This window comes from Ixodes scapularis, unplaced genomic scaffold (genome assembly GCF_016920785.2).
Source record: "Ixodes scapularis isolate PalLabHiFi unplaced genomic scaffold, ASM1692078v2 PGA_scaffold6__148_contigs__length_123643588, whole genome shotgun sequence".
NCBI classification, from domain to species: domain Eukaryota; kingdom Metazoa; phylum Arthropoda; class Arachnida; order Ixodida; family Ixodidae; genus Ixodes; species Ixodes scapularis.
The window spans coordinates 43,002,211-43,018,287 of record NW_024609881.1 but is presented as its reverse complement, the minus strand read 5'-3'; the positions used below and the strand labels follow the sequence as shown (position 1 = coordinate 43,018,287).

Genomic DNA, 16,077 nt, shown 5'->3' with positions numbered 1-16,077 from the left:
CGTTCGTCCACGGCATGAGGGTTATCGCGAGCCCATATCCTGCTGTTCTGGCGGTTCACACGTCCATCTAGGTGAAAGTTTACTTCGTCACTAAATAAAAGAAATTGCAGGTGCCCCGGGTTGCTCTTAATTCGCAACAACTCCGCCATGCAAAATTCTAAAAGTCAGACGTTGTCGCCGTCGTGTAGGGCTTGGACAACTTGCATCTTGTACGGGCGCAAATTATTTTTCCGCGGAATCCGTCTTACGCTTTTTTCCGAAATTCCTGCTCGTCTTGTTGAGAATTGTGGGTCGCTCTCGAAAACAGCAAGCACCGCTTCAATGAGCTCCTCATTTTTCAGAAGGCTCTCACGTTCACCGACTGGATTCTTCTTTTTAAAGTCTTCTCCACTCAAAAAACGATCCGCCCAAGTCAAAATAGTCGGGCGTGAAGGCGGGCGTTTATGAAATGCAGTGCGAATTTTTCGTTGTGCTGTGGCCACCGAGTTCCTCTCCACGTACCACTTGACTGCCTGAGCACACTCACATGCCGAGTATTGCGGTATCGCAGGGCGGCGCGGAAAATATGTTGATAATAACTGCAGAAGACAGTGCAACAAAAACAATCAATAGAAACAATCAATACGCCAGCAGCGGCACTCTTGATTCCAAAGTTGAGCTTTCACCGGGGACGGAACCGTCAACAGATAAGCAGACGACAAAGGAAGACACACGTTCGTCTGCTTTAGAGCATATTTTTATTAAACGAGGGCGTCCGACAGTTTTTAAATTTCAAGTAAAAGGGCGTAATCGTTCACATATTTCGGTAAAAACACTTTTTATCGCGATTATCTCGCCCCACACCAGCCTTTCGTGCGGCGTTTCCCGTGTTTTTGCGTTCAGTGCGCCACCTGGGAGCGGCGCCGCGAATTAGATAGCAGACGGCGAACGGGCCGGTATAGGCCACAGGAAATGCACGTCTGCCATTTTTGTTATCTTTCTAATAATTCGCTACTCCCGAGTTGACGTCTGAAAGAAATAGGCAAAAAACTTTGGAATAAACGACGTTCGTGTGCCCAATTTCAGGTATGTACGTTTAAAATTCGATTTTTGCTAGGCGTGCCAAATGTGAAAGTTTTTACGGCCGCACCCTGTATATATTCTTAAAAAGCTTTTGGAATTTTTACGGAACTGTAACGAAGCTTGACTTATAGAATTACCCAGAGATTTAATCCGCACCGACTCCCTTACTAACCTTTTTGCACCATTTCTCTCCTTGTAAATGATTTCTGTCTCCGACCAAATCGCAGAGTAGTTGTTACATTGGTGGACACCTTTTGCGATTTCTGAGTTATGTGTACTGTTCACGTTTCTTTTGTGTTCACTTAAAGAGTCGCTGATGCAACGTAATGTCTGGCCTACATACTTTAGCCACATTCCAGTGGTATCTCATACACAACACCACTCTCGCAATTTGCCGATTTTTCCCGATGGTTCTTTTTGCAGTTATTCGCATCCGTTTGAAATGGAGGGAATATACTGTGTTTTAAATCTGAGCTAAAGACCGTGTCTACTCCAAACGTTTTAGCACATACCTTCAAGTTGTAAGAAAATTCGTAAAAATAAGGGATCACAGAAAATTGTGTCCTTTCACCTTGTTCCGTTTTTAACCTTTCATTAATAACAATTTCTAATTACCGCTTGATAAAACTGCCACCATATACTACACTGATAAACATTTTGCACTGTTTTTAAACCGAATCCGTGATAAAATGAACACACGATCTGTCTAGCGCGTTTCTGACCAACGACTTTACAACCCCAGCCTTTACGGTTTTCGAATTAGAGCTAATCCTGGGCCATACCGGTTTAGATTTTTCCTTTCCGTATTCCCAACATAACCCTTGATTCACATGAATACGTAAGTTTGGGAACTCTAGTACTTCCCTCTCCGGTTTTTCCGTGGTAAACTTCAAATCCGGAGCCGCTGATCTTGGCTCACGTTCCAGACTTCCTGTTAGACGATCGTTTACCGTGCATATCAAGATGTTGTTCACATATCTTCTTGCTAACCTCATATCCGGAGACATCTCCTGCAGTTTATTATGCACTATGTAATCCAAGCAATCTGAGTCGATTCCGCTAAAATGGGTGCTACCGACGACCCTATACAAACACCGTATTTTGCACTTCCTTCCTTTCGTCGTATTCGACTACCGTCGACTTCAGATAAAACTCTAGATTCGCTAGGAAACTCTTTACCGATATACGTGGAGCTGCTTGGAACTTTACGGGATTCAACTCTATTGACTCCCTCTCTGCATCAACCGAGTCTATTCTAAAGAGTGATAAAGGTCGTTAATATACATGGACTATATCGAACATTGCTGCCAATGATTTCACCAAGCATGCATAATTCAACTCTCGCTGCAGTCATGTGCGAAAAAGCTTGGAATAGACACGGTCTTTAGCTCGGATTTTAAACTGAGTGGATCATCGCCATTTCAAACGGGAGCGAATAACTGCAAAAAGAACCATCGGAAAAAATCGGTAAATTGTGAGAATGGTGTTGTGTATTAGATACCACTTGAATGTGGATTTAGGTGTGTAGGCCAGACATCACGTTGTATCAACAACAGATTAAAGGGAAGGGGGGTGCAATGACTTCGATCAAAAATTTGTGGAAGTTGTCCTCTGACACTTCTGAAGCAAAGAACAGAAAACCGATTTCGCCTGTGTGTCCTAGATGTAAAAAAAAGGAAAATAAAGATTGGCCTTTCTGGCACCCCTCAACTCACTCCCAGCCTTCAGGGTCACACCTGGTCCCCCTCCTTCTAACGTAATTCAGGGTGCCGTTTAGCTTCCCGTGTGCTCCCTCGGAGGACGCTTCCTTTACCTCTCTCTGCTGTCATTAGCACGCGTTATGCTGCAGCTTAGAGCCGAGCGAGGTCACGTAATATTTTCACCCTAGTTCCCTCGGCTGCCACTCGCGGCTCCAGGTGTGGGAAAAAGCACGACTTTAGCTTTGCATTTATGCAGCGAAATAACGATATTTTTTAATGAAGGAGATGTTTTCTCTATCCTCCGGGATAGAAAAAACATCCTATTGTCCTTTGTGAGTAACGCTCTTGTTCGACATACACCATGTGAGGAATTTTTATGTCTTCGTCATTTACCCAACTTGATCTTTACCAAATACTTATTTGTGCTTATATCAGTGCAAAGAAGTCATACAGAGTTTCGATGCACCCTCTAGCAATCATCAAGTTTACTATACGTATTTGGACATGCTGACCTTCAACGTGTCCGGGTAGCCTTTTAGGCAAAGTTTCGCAGGATTCGTTGGCGTAGACCTTGATGTCATCCAGGGCAACGTAACCAAGTGACTTTCCGGATCCTGCCTCTGCCTCAAAGATGACCTTCAAAAAATGGTGAGTGACCACCAAATTAACCAGGTGCTTGTTTCTACCAACAAAATTCAGTTGAAACCTCAACATAATTCTATATAACAGCGCAAAATGACTAAAGGTTGCGACAAACTGGACAGGGCACAGCGCTGACTCGCAGCTATGTAATTTCACTCGTAAAAAAGGAGGAAGAAAACACACATTGTTCTACACCTTCACACGCACATCTGCTCGTGAAATCTAAGTATTACGGCAAGTGCTGAATCTTCAGTGTCACTTTCAGGAATTCCACCTCCTCAGTAAACAACGCCCCTAACGCTGCGCTACTACAGTTTCCTCCACCACTGTGGATGTAGAATGCCTCAAGCACCTCAAATTTCCCCTTTTCCTTGTGCCTGTAAAAATTGTGGTGGCATTAAAAGACAGTTCGCACAGGCGCTCTCTAGAATGAACTGAACGGTGTCCTCCCACTGAGGCTCCCAAAGAGAACCTTTGCTCACGGAGCGTATCATTCAGGACGCCTCTCGTTTGACCCACGTTGGTGTGGCCACACGAGAAAGTAATGCTGTACAGGACGCCAGTGGAACATTGCACAAATTGCTTGGCGTGCTTCTTATTGCACGCATTTCCCCCTCTCTTTACTCAAGAAATAAGCCGTTACGTGTTTTGTTTTGTTTCAGAAAGAGGAAAAGTGTTGCACACGCAGGTGAACCAAGTAATGGGGAAATTTCCCGAGTGTTTGGGGGCCTCACGTTTAAATTTGTGATTCCAGAAGAAGGTACCTTTACCTTTATTTAAGACATAACAGATAGAGATGTCTCAAGGGACATGGCTAAAGGCATAAATGACTGACGGGGCCGTGTATCTCTTTTGGCAGCAATAGTAGCAAAAACATGAAACAAATGAGGAGTGATACAATTTCACTCCAATCTAAAAATCTCTACAAAACAAAACAAATACATCACAAAACAACATAACGTGAAAGAAAATTTGCTCGTTTTCATCCTAAGCATCTTGCTTAAAACAAATTCGGTTTTATTCCCTGTGAGTATATGTTCTTTTACAGTATTTTTGTATTGATAGAGTGATCGTACGCAATCCAGTGAATCTAAAATGTATGGGTACTGGTTTAAATGGTGTGGTATAAAAAAAAAACTCAACCTCTTGTCTCTATAATTCGTGCGCGAACGCGATTTTATTAATAAATGTAGCCTGAAAGTATACGGGCTATCTTTCGCGTGGTATTTAGTATGGAACACCAATTTTTCGAGATGAAATTGCCGCCAAATTTCAAGTGATAGTGTGTATTTATGTAGATCTCTTACGTTGAGTATTTGATACGATCTAAAATATAGTGTGGCACTTTTAAGACGTTGAATGTTACCAATTTCTCACAATGCTCAATTTTGTATGTATGCAATACTGTCTAGATTTGTTTGGGATGTAGTTGGCCAAACAAAAATGTAGTAGCTTATGCGAGATTGCACAAGCGCGGAAGAAATTTGCGGTTTCACTTTTGTTGGAAGATAATATCTTAATCTATTTAAGACACCAATAGCTCGACAAAGACTTGTTCTGAAAGAATCAGTACGTGACGTCCATTATAGGTTTTGATTTAATAAAACCCCCAAGAATCGAGTGGTTGAAGATGGTTGAATATAACAGTCCTGGAATTTTAATTGCAAAGTGGAAGGTAGTATAATTCATTTTGGTCTAAACAGTAAGCACTTTGTTTTTTGTATGTTTAAATAAAGTATAGTAGATCTAAGCCATAAGTCTAATCCCCGCAACCATTTTTTTCGCATTTCCAAAGAGGTCGTATATGTTCGAGCAAGAAAAGAAAATATTGGTCATCTGCATATAGGACTATATTTGAACTGCCGTGTATGTTTACAATGTCGTTAATGTATAAAAAATAATATAGGACCAAGAATGGACCTCTGAGGAATCCCATACTGTATGTACTGAACGACTGACATTACTCCATTTACTACTGCATATTGCGTTCTTGTAGTGTGGTAACTTTTAAACAGCGATAAGGAAATACCGCGTATCCCGCAAAACTGAAGTTTGTCTGCTATAGTACCTCAAAATTTTATTCAATCTAGAAAACTTCCATTTCTAGTTAAAGTATAGAACAAGATCTAAGAAAGGTATTTTAGATGGCAGGTCGGCCCACTCAAAAATTGGCAAAAGGGGCATTGTGCTAGCCTGTCTAGGCTCAGCATTGATGAAATCCTGCTTCTACGCTCTCGGGGACAGCTTCGAGTTGCAAATTGATAGACTCAGAAGTGCTGGATATCCATCAACACTGCTGTTAAACGTGGCAGGCACATTGCTGAAGAGAAGAAAGGGTAGCCGGTGCAAAATATGCGGTATGAAAAAAAAGAGACCAGTGATTATCCCGTATTTAAAACAACACACACAGTCTCACATAATACAAAAAAAAAGAGAACGTGAGAAAACTTTGAGGAGCTCTAGTTTGGACTTGGGTTTGGGCTAGTTGGTTGTACATTGATTTATAGCGTTCGCTCCTTTCCAAACTCACGCATCGGGAAACTCATGCATTGAAAAGGAAAAAAAAAAAAAAAAATAAACAGTTGTTAGTCTGCGCCCATTCGTGTTCGTTGTGTTTCTCCTCATCTCAATGTAAACTCATCCTTTTCCTTTCAATTTTAGTCACGCGTTTGTTCTGTAGAACTTCGCAGCGCAGCATGTCTATCAAGGAGCTCTAGTGTTTTTTCAGCTCCACAAAAACGAGTCGGATTTGTCCCGTAGTTAATGCGAAGGCAGAGGGAATCAAAAAGAACATTTGAAATTAAAGCACGCCAAGCTGTTTGTGCAATGTGCCACGGGCGTTGTGTACAGCATTCCCTCTCCTGCGGCCGCAGCTACGTTGGGCAAACGGGACGCTGACTGAACGATAAGCTCTGTGAGCACAGGTAACCTCTCTCGCAGCCGCAGTGGGAGGACGCCTCGGAGTGCACTGTAAAGAGCGCCTGTGGGAACCGTTTTTTAATACCCCCCCCCCCCCCCCCCCCCAGTTTTGGGAAGGCACAAAGAAAAAGTGACCCGTGACACGCGTTTGTTCTGTAGAACTTCGCAGCGCAGCATGTCTATCAAGGAGCTCTAGTGTTTTTTCAGCTCCACAAAAACGAGTCGGATTTGTCCCGTAGTTAATGCGAAGGCAGAGGTAATCAAAAAGAACATTTGAAATTAAAGCACGCCAAGCTGTTTGTGCAATGTGCCACGGGCGTTGTGTACAGCATTCCCTCTCCTGCGGCCGCAGCTACGTTGGGCAAACGGGACGCTGACTGAACGATAAGCTCTGTGAGCACAGGTAACCTCTCTCGCAGCCGCAGTGGGAGGACGCCTCGGAGTGCACTGTAAAGAGCGCCTGTGGGAACCGTTTTTTAATACCCCCCCCCCCCCCCCCAGTTTTGGGAAGGCACAAAGAAAAAGTGACCCGTGACACGCGTTTGTTCTGTAGAACTTCGCAGCGCAGCATGTCTATCAAGGAGCTCTAGTGTTTTTTCAGCTCCACAAAAACGAGTCGGATTTGTCCCGTAGTTAATGCGAAGGCAGAGGTAATCAAAAAGAACATTTGAAATTAAAGCACGCCAAGCTGTTTGTGCAATGTGCCACGGGCGTTGTGTACAGCATTCCCTCTCCTGCGGCCGCAGCTACGTTGGGCAAACGGGACGCTGACTGAACGATAAGCTCTGTGAGCACAGGTAACCTCTCTCGCAGCCGCAGTGGGAGGACGCCTCGGAGTGCACTGTAAAGAGCGCCTGTGGGAACCGTTTTTTAATACCCCCCCCCCCCCCCCCCCCCCAGTTTTGGGAAGGCACAAAGAAAAAGTGACCCGTGAGGTGCTTGAGGCATTCTACATCTACAGTCGCAGAAGAAACTGCATCAACGCAGCGTCAGTGCCGCTGTCTACTGAGGAGCTGGAATTCCCCAAATTCAAAATGTAGGTCCAGCGCGTGCCGTAACACTCAAGTATAATGGGGAGAAGGTGTGCGTATAAATTTACAGAACAATGTGCGTTTGTTTTTTCTTTTTCTATCAGTAAAAATACATAGTTGAGATTCAGCGCTCTTTATTGTCTGGTTATTTCCTTTACCCTTTTTGCGGTGTTATATCTCATCATGTTAAACCATTACCAACTGGACTAGCTCTCAACATTTTTAAATGAAACCGCAAATATCGTCATTACAATTTTAAAGGCAACGTGCCTAAATGATAGCTTTTACAATGCATAGCCGAATCTGCAAAGGATAGCTTCCAGGTTTATGTTTACTGAATTAACCATACCTGTTTTTCTCATATCACTTTAATCAAAGTGAACTTGTAATAGTATTTCACTCTCGTGGCCACTGCTTCCTCAACCTGAATCTATGGACCATTTTTTGGTAACTTACGGTGCTTTAAAGGGGCACTGACAGATCAAAGTCATATATATATTTCTATATATACAGGGTGTTTCAGGAAACTCAGGCCAAATCGCTCCTGCGAAAACTACTCATCGCAACAAAAAATGGCTTGTGTCGTTTGGGTCCTGGGACAGGGGCCCATTTAGGAAAATTATTAAAGTCCGAGATAATTAAGTTGTTAATTATTTTTTTGTAAATAACTTCTTTAACATTGTGTGTAAGTGCATGATTTCAATTACAAAATTGCTGAGCATCGTCGAAAAACACTAAATCAACAAAAAGCAGAACGATAGAAGACACGTGAAGCATTTTACGGCTTTCTGAAAAATATCACAAATTTAAAGGGTTTTTAAGTTCCGGTTTACTATCGGAGCGCATCTGGGCCCCGGCGGAACCGCGCCCCGTGGAGAGATAATGCAACCAACCTCTGCTGCGCAGTCATCGCGCGGGGTGCGGTGCCGCCGGGGCCCAGATGCGCTCCGATAGCAAACCGAAACTTAAAAACCCGTCGAATTTGTGCGGTTTTTCAGAAAGCCGTAAAATGCTTTGCGTGCCTTCTATCGTTCTGAAATTTGTTGATTTAGTGTTTTTTGACGATGCTCAGCAATTTTGTAATTGAAATCAGGCACTTAAAAACAATGTTAAAGAAGTTAATTACGAAAAAATAATTAACAACTTAATTATCCCGGACTTTAATAATTTTCCTAAATGGGCCCCTGGCCCAGGACCAAAACGACACAAGCCTTTTTTCGTTGCTACGAGTAGTTTTTGCAGGAGCGACTTGGCCTGAGTTCTCTGAAACACCCTGTACATATATTTACCGGGTGTTCATTTTTAATTCGACCAGATTTATTTAAAAAAGCCGTGCAAGTTACACTCATGGTGCTTGTGGAGTTGAGTTATACAGCCAGTGGGACATATTATAGGGGGCTAATTGTAACTATCAGTTGGCTAATTAACAAAAAATTCGATAACTAACTTTTTAAATAATGAAAATAGACATATGGTTCCAATTACAAACTTGCTCAGCGTCATCAAGAATCACTAAATCAGTCATTTTCAGAAAGACTTTGAGCGCGTGAGAAGCGTAGTAGTGCACTAAAGTTACCACTCGTGGAGCAGGTACAAACCTAGCGGTCGCGGTAAGGAGCCCGCGCGATTTTTCCGTCTCCTATCTAGCCCTAGCCTTGCACCTGCTCCACGAGTCGTAACTTTAATGCACTACTACGCTTCTCACATGCTCAAAGTCTTTCTGAAAATGACTGATTTAGTGGTTTTCGGTTACGCTGTGCAAGTTTCTAATTGGAACCATATGTCTATTTTCCTTAATTGAAAAGTTAATTAACGAATTTTAATTAAGTAGCCAACTGATCGTTACGATTAGCCCCCTATAATATGTCCCCCTTGCCGTATAACTCACCTGCCCAAACCGTATCAGTGCATCTTTTACGGATTTTTTAAAATAAATCTGTTCAAATTAAAAATGAACACCCGGTATATATATATATATATATATATATATATACATTAATATTATTATTAGTAGTAGTAGTAGTAGTAGTATTACTATTAATATTATTATCAGAAACGATTGAAAACGATGCCGGGACATTACCATAAAAATTCGAAACTTGGGAATTCAGTATTTGTGAGGTAGAAAAAACACTTTTCAAATGCCGAATTTGAAGTTCCCGCGCAATCGGCGCCATTGCAGTGACGTCAAATTTTGCGGTCTCCTGAATGTCGACTTTCTTTCGGACCTCCGCTCCACGCTACAAAGTAAAGCGCCGTTGCCACCACGACCCGAAGTGCCGGTGGACCGGGAAAAAAACGGTTTCTTCCCCCGACTTACCGATCATCCTCTGCTCTAACGCTACCAAGTTTTCCGATGGGGGATACAAATCCAAGAAGCGACATCATTTTCAACATTTTACAGTATTGAAATGCACACCGAAATCTGATTTTTGGTATTTCAAAAAGAGGGGCCGTAGTGCGTCCGAAATTGCGTTAAAAAGAACTAACATGTTTTACGATTGCCGTTATTAAATGTTATAGAACTCTAGTATACAAAGCTTACAAATTTCGTGATTTTTGACGTCACCGATGAAAAGAAGCGAGGAGGCGAAGAGCGGGAAAGGAAAACGCCAAAAATAAGAAGGCGGGCGCGCGTGCAAGAAAATTTTTTTTCGCGATGCGTTTTTTTTTTGCCTGTCTATGACTACAACTTGCATCGCTTTAGACAATAAAAAAATACGACCATTGGGGTGTCAGTGCCCCTTCAAACCATGCTGCAAGGCAGCCAGCATCAATGATCCTTCGTTGCTTTAAGTTCAGGCATGGTCGATTAATATATTTGAGTAGTTCTGATTTTAGTTTATCCTCTAGTACTATACCCAGCGGCGACGCTGTGAAAAGGAAATTAAAGCGCCGGCACCTGCTCCTTAGGTGAATCAAGCCTTGGTGGTAAACGTGATGACGAGACAAAAATGAAATATCGGATAGACGATTGGGAGCTATCTTAGGCTATGGGCTTTCAAAATGCGTTTCCAGGGACCCAGGCGTTTTCCGGAGTATACTCCAGGTTTCTACGAACTCCAAAAATACTTCGGTTGTTTTGGCCATCAGGTAAAGCGATTTTCCAGTCTGAAAACCTGTTCAGGACGTCCAGGAATGCATAACCATGTGCCAGAGACTAGACCTTTTTTGAAAAGTCTGTGCCAACACCTGTCCGCAATTGCTCGAATCACATACTCTAAGCATGCATCAGAGACCAGGTTGCTTCAGCGTTTGACGAGGTGTCAGGTCCAATCGGGCGCTTCCTGTCCAAGCAATGGCGACCGTCAATGTTGCTTGCTGTACTTTTAAGAGGGGTGTTTTCCTATAGTCACTGGCCCCTTAAGAAACGCAGGGCGTGCCAAGTTCCGAGCACTTTTCTTGTGGGTCCGCAGCCAACGAGTTAGTGATATCTACCAAGAAGCACGCAGAAGAACTAAACAGGAAACAAGAAGCTTAAACATGGCAACTCACTCCCTGCATTTTTTTTCTCTGTCAGTGACTGTAGACGGTTGCAAGTACGGCCTCTGGGCGCCTGCTTCTTGCTGCGGGTGTGGAAAGGACGTCTGATACTCAACCAGTGCTGCGGTGTGCCCATGATTTCCAGACTGGCTCCCAAACAAAGCGTTTTTCATCCACGGTGGCCAGACTAGCTCTCAAAGAAGTGCGGCTGCGTGTGCATGTCTTTTGTACGGACATCTGTGTTTAATATGTCAGTAGGCTCCTGAACTGCCCTGTTACATGATTCCGTAACAGGGACAAGCACTTCAACTTTGGGTAAAGATAGACACAGATCCATAGCGTTAGAAAAATTCGAGAACATCTGTCTTGGGAAAAGAGTCTCACAATAAATGTACCCGAGCTTGACTTCACTGACTTCGCATGCCAGCCTGCCAGCTTCACGAGTGATGTTAAACATTTTAGTGACATTTATAGCTTACAAAATCTTACCCTTGTCTTGTCAGACAGAGCGATTCTCCCATGCAACCAGTTGTCGAACTTCCCGATTTCGGCTTCCCACATGACGTTGTAACTGCGCCAATCTCTTGCGTCGTTTTGCAGTGCAGTTGACAGCAACTTGGGGGGGGGGGGGGGGTAGAAAAACACATTTTAATTAGTTTAGGGAGGCAGTGCAACAACACTGTTTGAACGTTTCTGTATCTCTAAGCCGTCAGTCGGCCTCAAAATTGCCAGGGACCTTTATCTCCAGAATCCTACATAGCAATTGTAAAAAAAAAAAAAGAAAGCAAGCGAAGGCAATAAATTATTGTTCCCGGAAGTGAAGAAACTTTTATATTTCTGGATTTCCCCGCTAAATGTAGCACAGAAACTTATTAAGTGAATAGGTGACTTCGATTTACCCACTGAATTTAGCGAGAATATTGTAAGTGATATCGGTTTTCCTGCCAACCTTAGGGAGGAACTGAAGTAACGTAAGCTCAAATCACGTGACGTCATTTTTTCCGTTAAGCTTAGCGGCGAAACTATATTGGCGTATATTCTCGTGACGTCAGGTAAAGCGACATCAAACGTTCCGGATAAAATATAGCTCGTAAAGTAATTTCCACGTTAAAGGGTGACGACGGTGACGTGATGTCATGTCACGTTACGTCAACTTTACCGCTAAATGTAGCGGAAAAACGGAATTGGTGTAGAGGTCACGTGACATCAATTTCACCTTTGATCTTGGCGGGGGAGCTCAATTGGTGTATAGACTACGTGACGTTAGATCACGTGATATCCATTGACGTCACGTGACCTGAACACCAATTGAGTTTCCCCCCCAAATTTAGCGATAAATGCACAAACGAATTCACGAACGAACGGATGCACGAACGGACGGACGAAACACAACTTTTTCGCATTTTGTTAAGTAAAAAAAAAAAAAAGAATACTTTATTACGGGCCGCACCCAAATCGCTCACTTACATTAGCGAAAGTTTGGTCGTTTCTTTTTTTTTTTTTTTGGTGGAACCCGCAGGCGAATTGTTCATTAATTTACGCACGAATGAATAAACAAATCGAAAGAATCACGAAACACAACATAATAAAAATATATTTTTTTATATATATTTTTCACTTCTCTCCGCCTTCTTTTTATTCCGTTCGCGTTTTTCCCGATTCTATGTGTACAACAAGTTTACAGTTGTGTTGTGTCGTGTCGTCTTTCTAGTCTCGGTGTCGTCATTTGTAATCCTTCGCAGGGCTATTTCGTTAAAGCATAAAAAAAAGCTATTACAAACACAAGCGGTTTTTGTAGGGCGTAAATTCAATAGATACACTTTGGTGTTAACTACAAACAAATATCGCTCCACCATCATTTTATTTATATAACCATTTCAACAATTACTTGGGTTACTTGAAAGATAAGTTGTTAGGCAACTGTGATGTAAAATTTAGCGTTTCTTTCGGAGGAGGGGGCAGTTGCGCAAACAGCGCGTGGCGGTGACGCACCCTTTAGTACCATGAAGCAAAGGCCATTGCTTCTTTCCTTCACTGACCAAGCGCGAGGGGTTGGTCGACGCGGGTGCCTTGCAGTGCAATTCACGGTCACGGAAGTGCAAGAACGAGGAGAGCGTATGCAGGTAAGACGGTCCGCATCTGTCCTACGAGAGGCTCGGCTAACTGGAGAGTCACTAGTAAATAGGTTACGCTTAGAGTACGGCACCCCATTCGCCAGTTTCCTTCCGCGCCCCGTCGATTTGGTGCTTACTGCAGACGTGATACACCCTTTTCAAAACGTCCGCGCCATCGCGTGTCCGCAATTGCTCGATCATCTGCTCTCAGCACGTATTGGACACGAGGGCTACGTCAGCGTTCGGTGACGACTTGAATCCAATGACACACGCTTCGTGAGCATGGATGGACGGATGTTAATGACTATATACTTTGTAACCGGCGGTTCCTTGCGCCACCTATCCTAAGTCTAAAAAGACCAACATATGATTCCTCCCACCCTTCTGAAACCAATTTTCGTCCCCTGACTATCACCAGGCAGTGGGGAATATCACCAGGATGACCAGCAAGCGACGATGAGCTCCAATGTTGCTGGATGGAGTTTTGAAAAGGGTCTATTGGGTGATCGTTTTCATTCGAAAAGTGGACTTTCTCAGCTGTAGACACTGTGGCAGGAAGCTCACGCGATATTCTTCTTCTCCTCCGTCGTGGCCTGTTCTGTTGTAACAGTTTTGGAGGACGAAAAACGCTTTCCTCCCTTTTTTAGATAAAGCTTCGGATGACGTCGGCAACGATATTTTTAAACAGTACGGTGGCTGGAGTGTCGTTACCTCGGAGACCATCTTATTTTACTTTGGTTTACTTTAAATCCGATTGCAGCCCAAGCTACGACTCGATACAGTCAATCGGAGCACCATAACAAGTGCATCTCATGGTGCTCATTGCTCTTGTGAGCTTCCCGTCTCTGGCTGAACAATGAAGCAAAACAATCATGATCCATTCCACTCTGTGAAGTTGGATGACCAGCGAAGCTGCTTAGCACATGGCACAGACCCGTCCCGAAGAGCCATAAAAAATAGACAGCGCGACGGGACCGCCACCCCGAGAGAGCGGAAGGAAAGGAAACTAGACACGCAAGCGCTTCGAATGACGACAAAGAGAGGGTGGTGAGAGGGTAGACATGGCCGACTTGGATCAAACAGCTACAAATCTTTGAGAAACCTTTATTACCTACCCAATAGTCTACTGATCTTGAAAATAATGCCTATTGATAACTAATCTACTGAAAATGCACATCCAAGCAATGAGACATATGATCTGTAGCGTAGAATGAAGCGATTTTGTATCAAATTCGGGACCTGAATTTTTGTTGAGGCACACGAAAAATGCACGAAAAAAATTACACCATCTTCCCGAGGTTAACCATGGGGTGATGCGGAGCATCGCGGATTGTTATTAACGGTGCTATTAACGGTGTTAGTAACGTTGTTAGTAACGTTGTTAGCTTGCGTGTTATTACGTTGTTAAATTGCGTTGGTTACCACACATCGCGTGAACGTTGTTGGAAACTCCGCGATGCTCCGCATCACCCCATGGTTCCCCTCGGGAAGATGGTGTAATTTATTTAAGTGCGTAGATGAAGGTGAAACGGTTAACGAAGGTCTTTATTGAGCAGCGTCTAGTACTTGAGGTGTGCACTTGAGGTTCGGCGCTCCGTTCATGCCTAGCGACACTACCAAGATCGTTGTGCCGTTTCCTCCGCTAGCAGACGACGCCGGCGATGCACAGAAAGCGAAGCGAGACGGTCTGAAGCGCAAGTACAACGAAATGCACGAGGTGTTGGCAGCGGTGAACTGAACGCGCGCAGCGCGCTACCGCTGCTTATAGACCGTTCCATTAGGGTCATAGCAGAGAGGGTAGAAGAGAAAAAAATGCACTCCCCCTCTCACCCCACATGTCGTCCGCTCCGCCGAGTGGGCTGTAGCTAGCATCCGGCTGGAGTGCAAACTCTGTTTAAAATCGCGTCATTTTGGAACTTTCAAGCGCAGATGCGCAGATTTTGGTATGCCAGTTGTCGTGTAATATTATGCTAGATAAAAAGACTCACAGTGTCAAATCGCGCTGTTACCTGCGTGCAAATAAAAAAAAAATAGGGAAAACTGTGTCAGATTGGCAGGTCTCTTTGGCGAAAAGTAAATCCGGTTGCTGTACCTTTTTTACTATACAAAAGTTCGTACTGCTGTAGGCCTTTAGCGATCATGAGTGGAAGTCTGAAATAATAAATAAAACGTGCTCTCCTGCTGCAATACAAGCAGTAGCTGAGGGTAGTACTGCCGGCTGACTCAACTGCTATTTAAGTAACGAAAAAAAGATATGCTAGTTGATCATTTAGCAAAATAAAACAACAGAGAGCTCTAGGCTGATTTTGGAGTAGCCATAACTATTCTAAGAAAGCGAACCACTTCACAACGGCAGCCACGAGCGAGAGTTCGATGTTCGGTAGAGCCCGCCGATACAGCCCAAAGATGGAGAACGGCAACCTCCAGGTTTGTCGTCTGCTAGCGGAGTCGGGAGCGTGCCCTCTCGTTTTACCCCGCCGAACCCGCTGAACTTCCCGGATGCGTGGAGAGGTCGCTGCGTTCGAACAAAATGGTGCCGCCCAGAGATCGATAAATGGAATGGGTATATTCACACTTGAAGGAGAGGAGACTAGAGGAGGAGAGTTTCGCATGCGCGCGCGGTGTGAGTAGAAGCGAACACACGCGAAGTGCACGCAGCTGGTAGAGAGAGAAAGCGGAGAGAGTAACGAGCAGCTGTTGGAGAGAGGGAAGGAGGCGAGTTGCGCACGCGTAGTGTGAGTGCGGACTACGACGCCGCGGGACATAGACCCGAGCAAGAGATGCTCCGCATCTAAAACGCACGATTCTGATGTGTTTACTGTACGTGATCTGTTTAGTCAATGATGCCCAATGCACAAAGGTAATGAGCACCACGAAAATGCACTTTTGGCGCCACTTAATTTGCTCTAATAGATCGTAGCATTGACTGCAGTCGGACTTTGAGTTAAACGGAGCATTGTGGCATTAGATCTCCATTCTACCGTCGTACAAAGAAATGAAGCTGTTCGATCTTTGATTCATCCCCGGGCCCGTCAAAACCAGTGGGCTACAAGTAACGGAGGTGCAAGTCATTTGATAAAGGTTCAGTTTAAGTTGCTTCGTGAAATTCAATTTATCAAAGCAGCT

At 43.9% G+C, this 16,077-nt stretch overlaps 1 protein-coding gene across 1 annotated transcript in view; it reads right to left on the bottom strand.

Moving 5' to 3' along the window:
* Positions 1 to 16,077, bottom strand: part of LOC120840044 (MAM and LDL-receptor class A domain-containing protein 1) — a 129,200-nt gene that overhangs the window by 23,847 nt on the left and 89,276 nt on the right. The window contains exons 11-12 of the mRNA XM_040210475.1: positions 11,327 to 11,452; positions 3,275 to 3,398 (exon numbers count right to left, since the gene is read on the bottom strand). Of these exons, the coding sequence (XP_040066409.1) occupies positions 3,275 to 3,398; positions 11,327 to 11,452 (250 nt within the window). The remainder of the gene's footprint in view (positions 1 to 3,274; positions 3,399 to 11,326; positions 11,453 to 16,077) is intronic.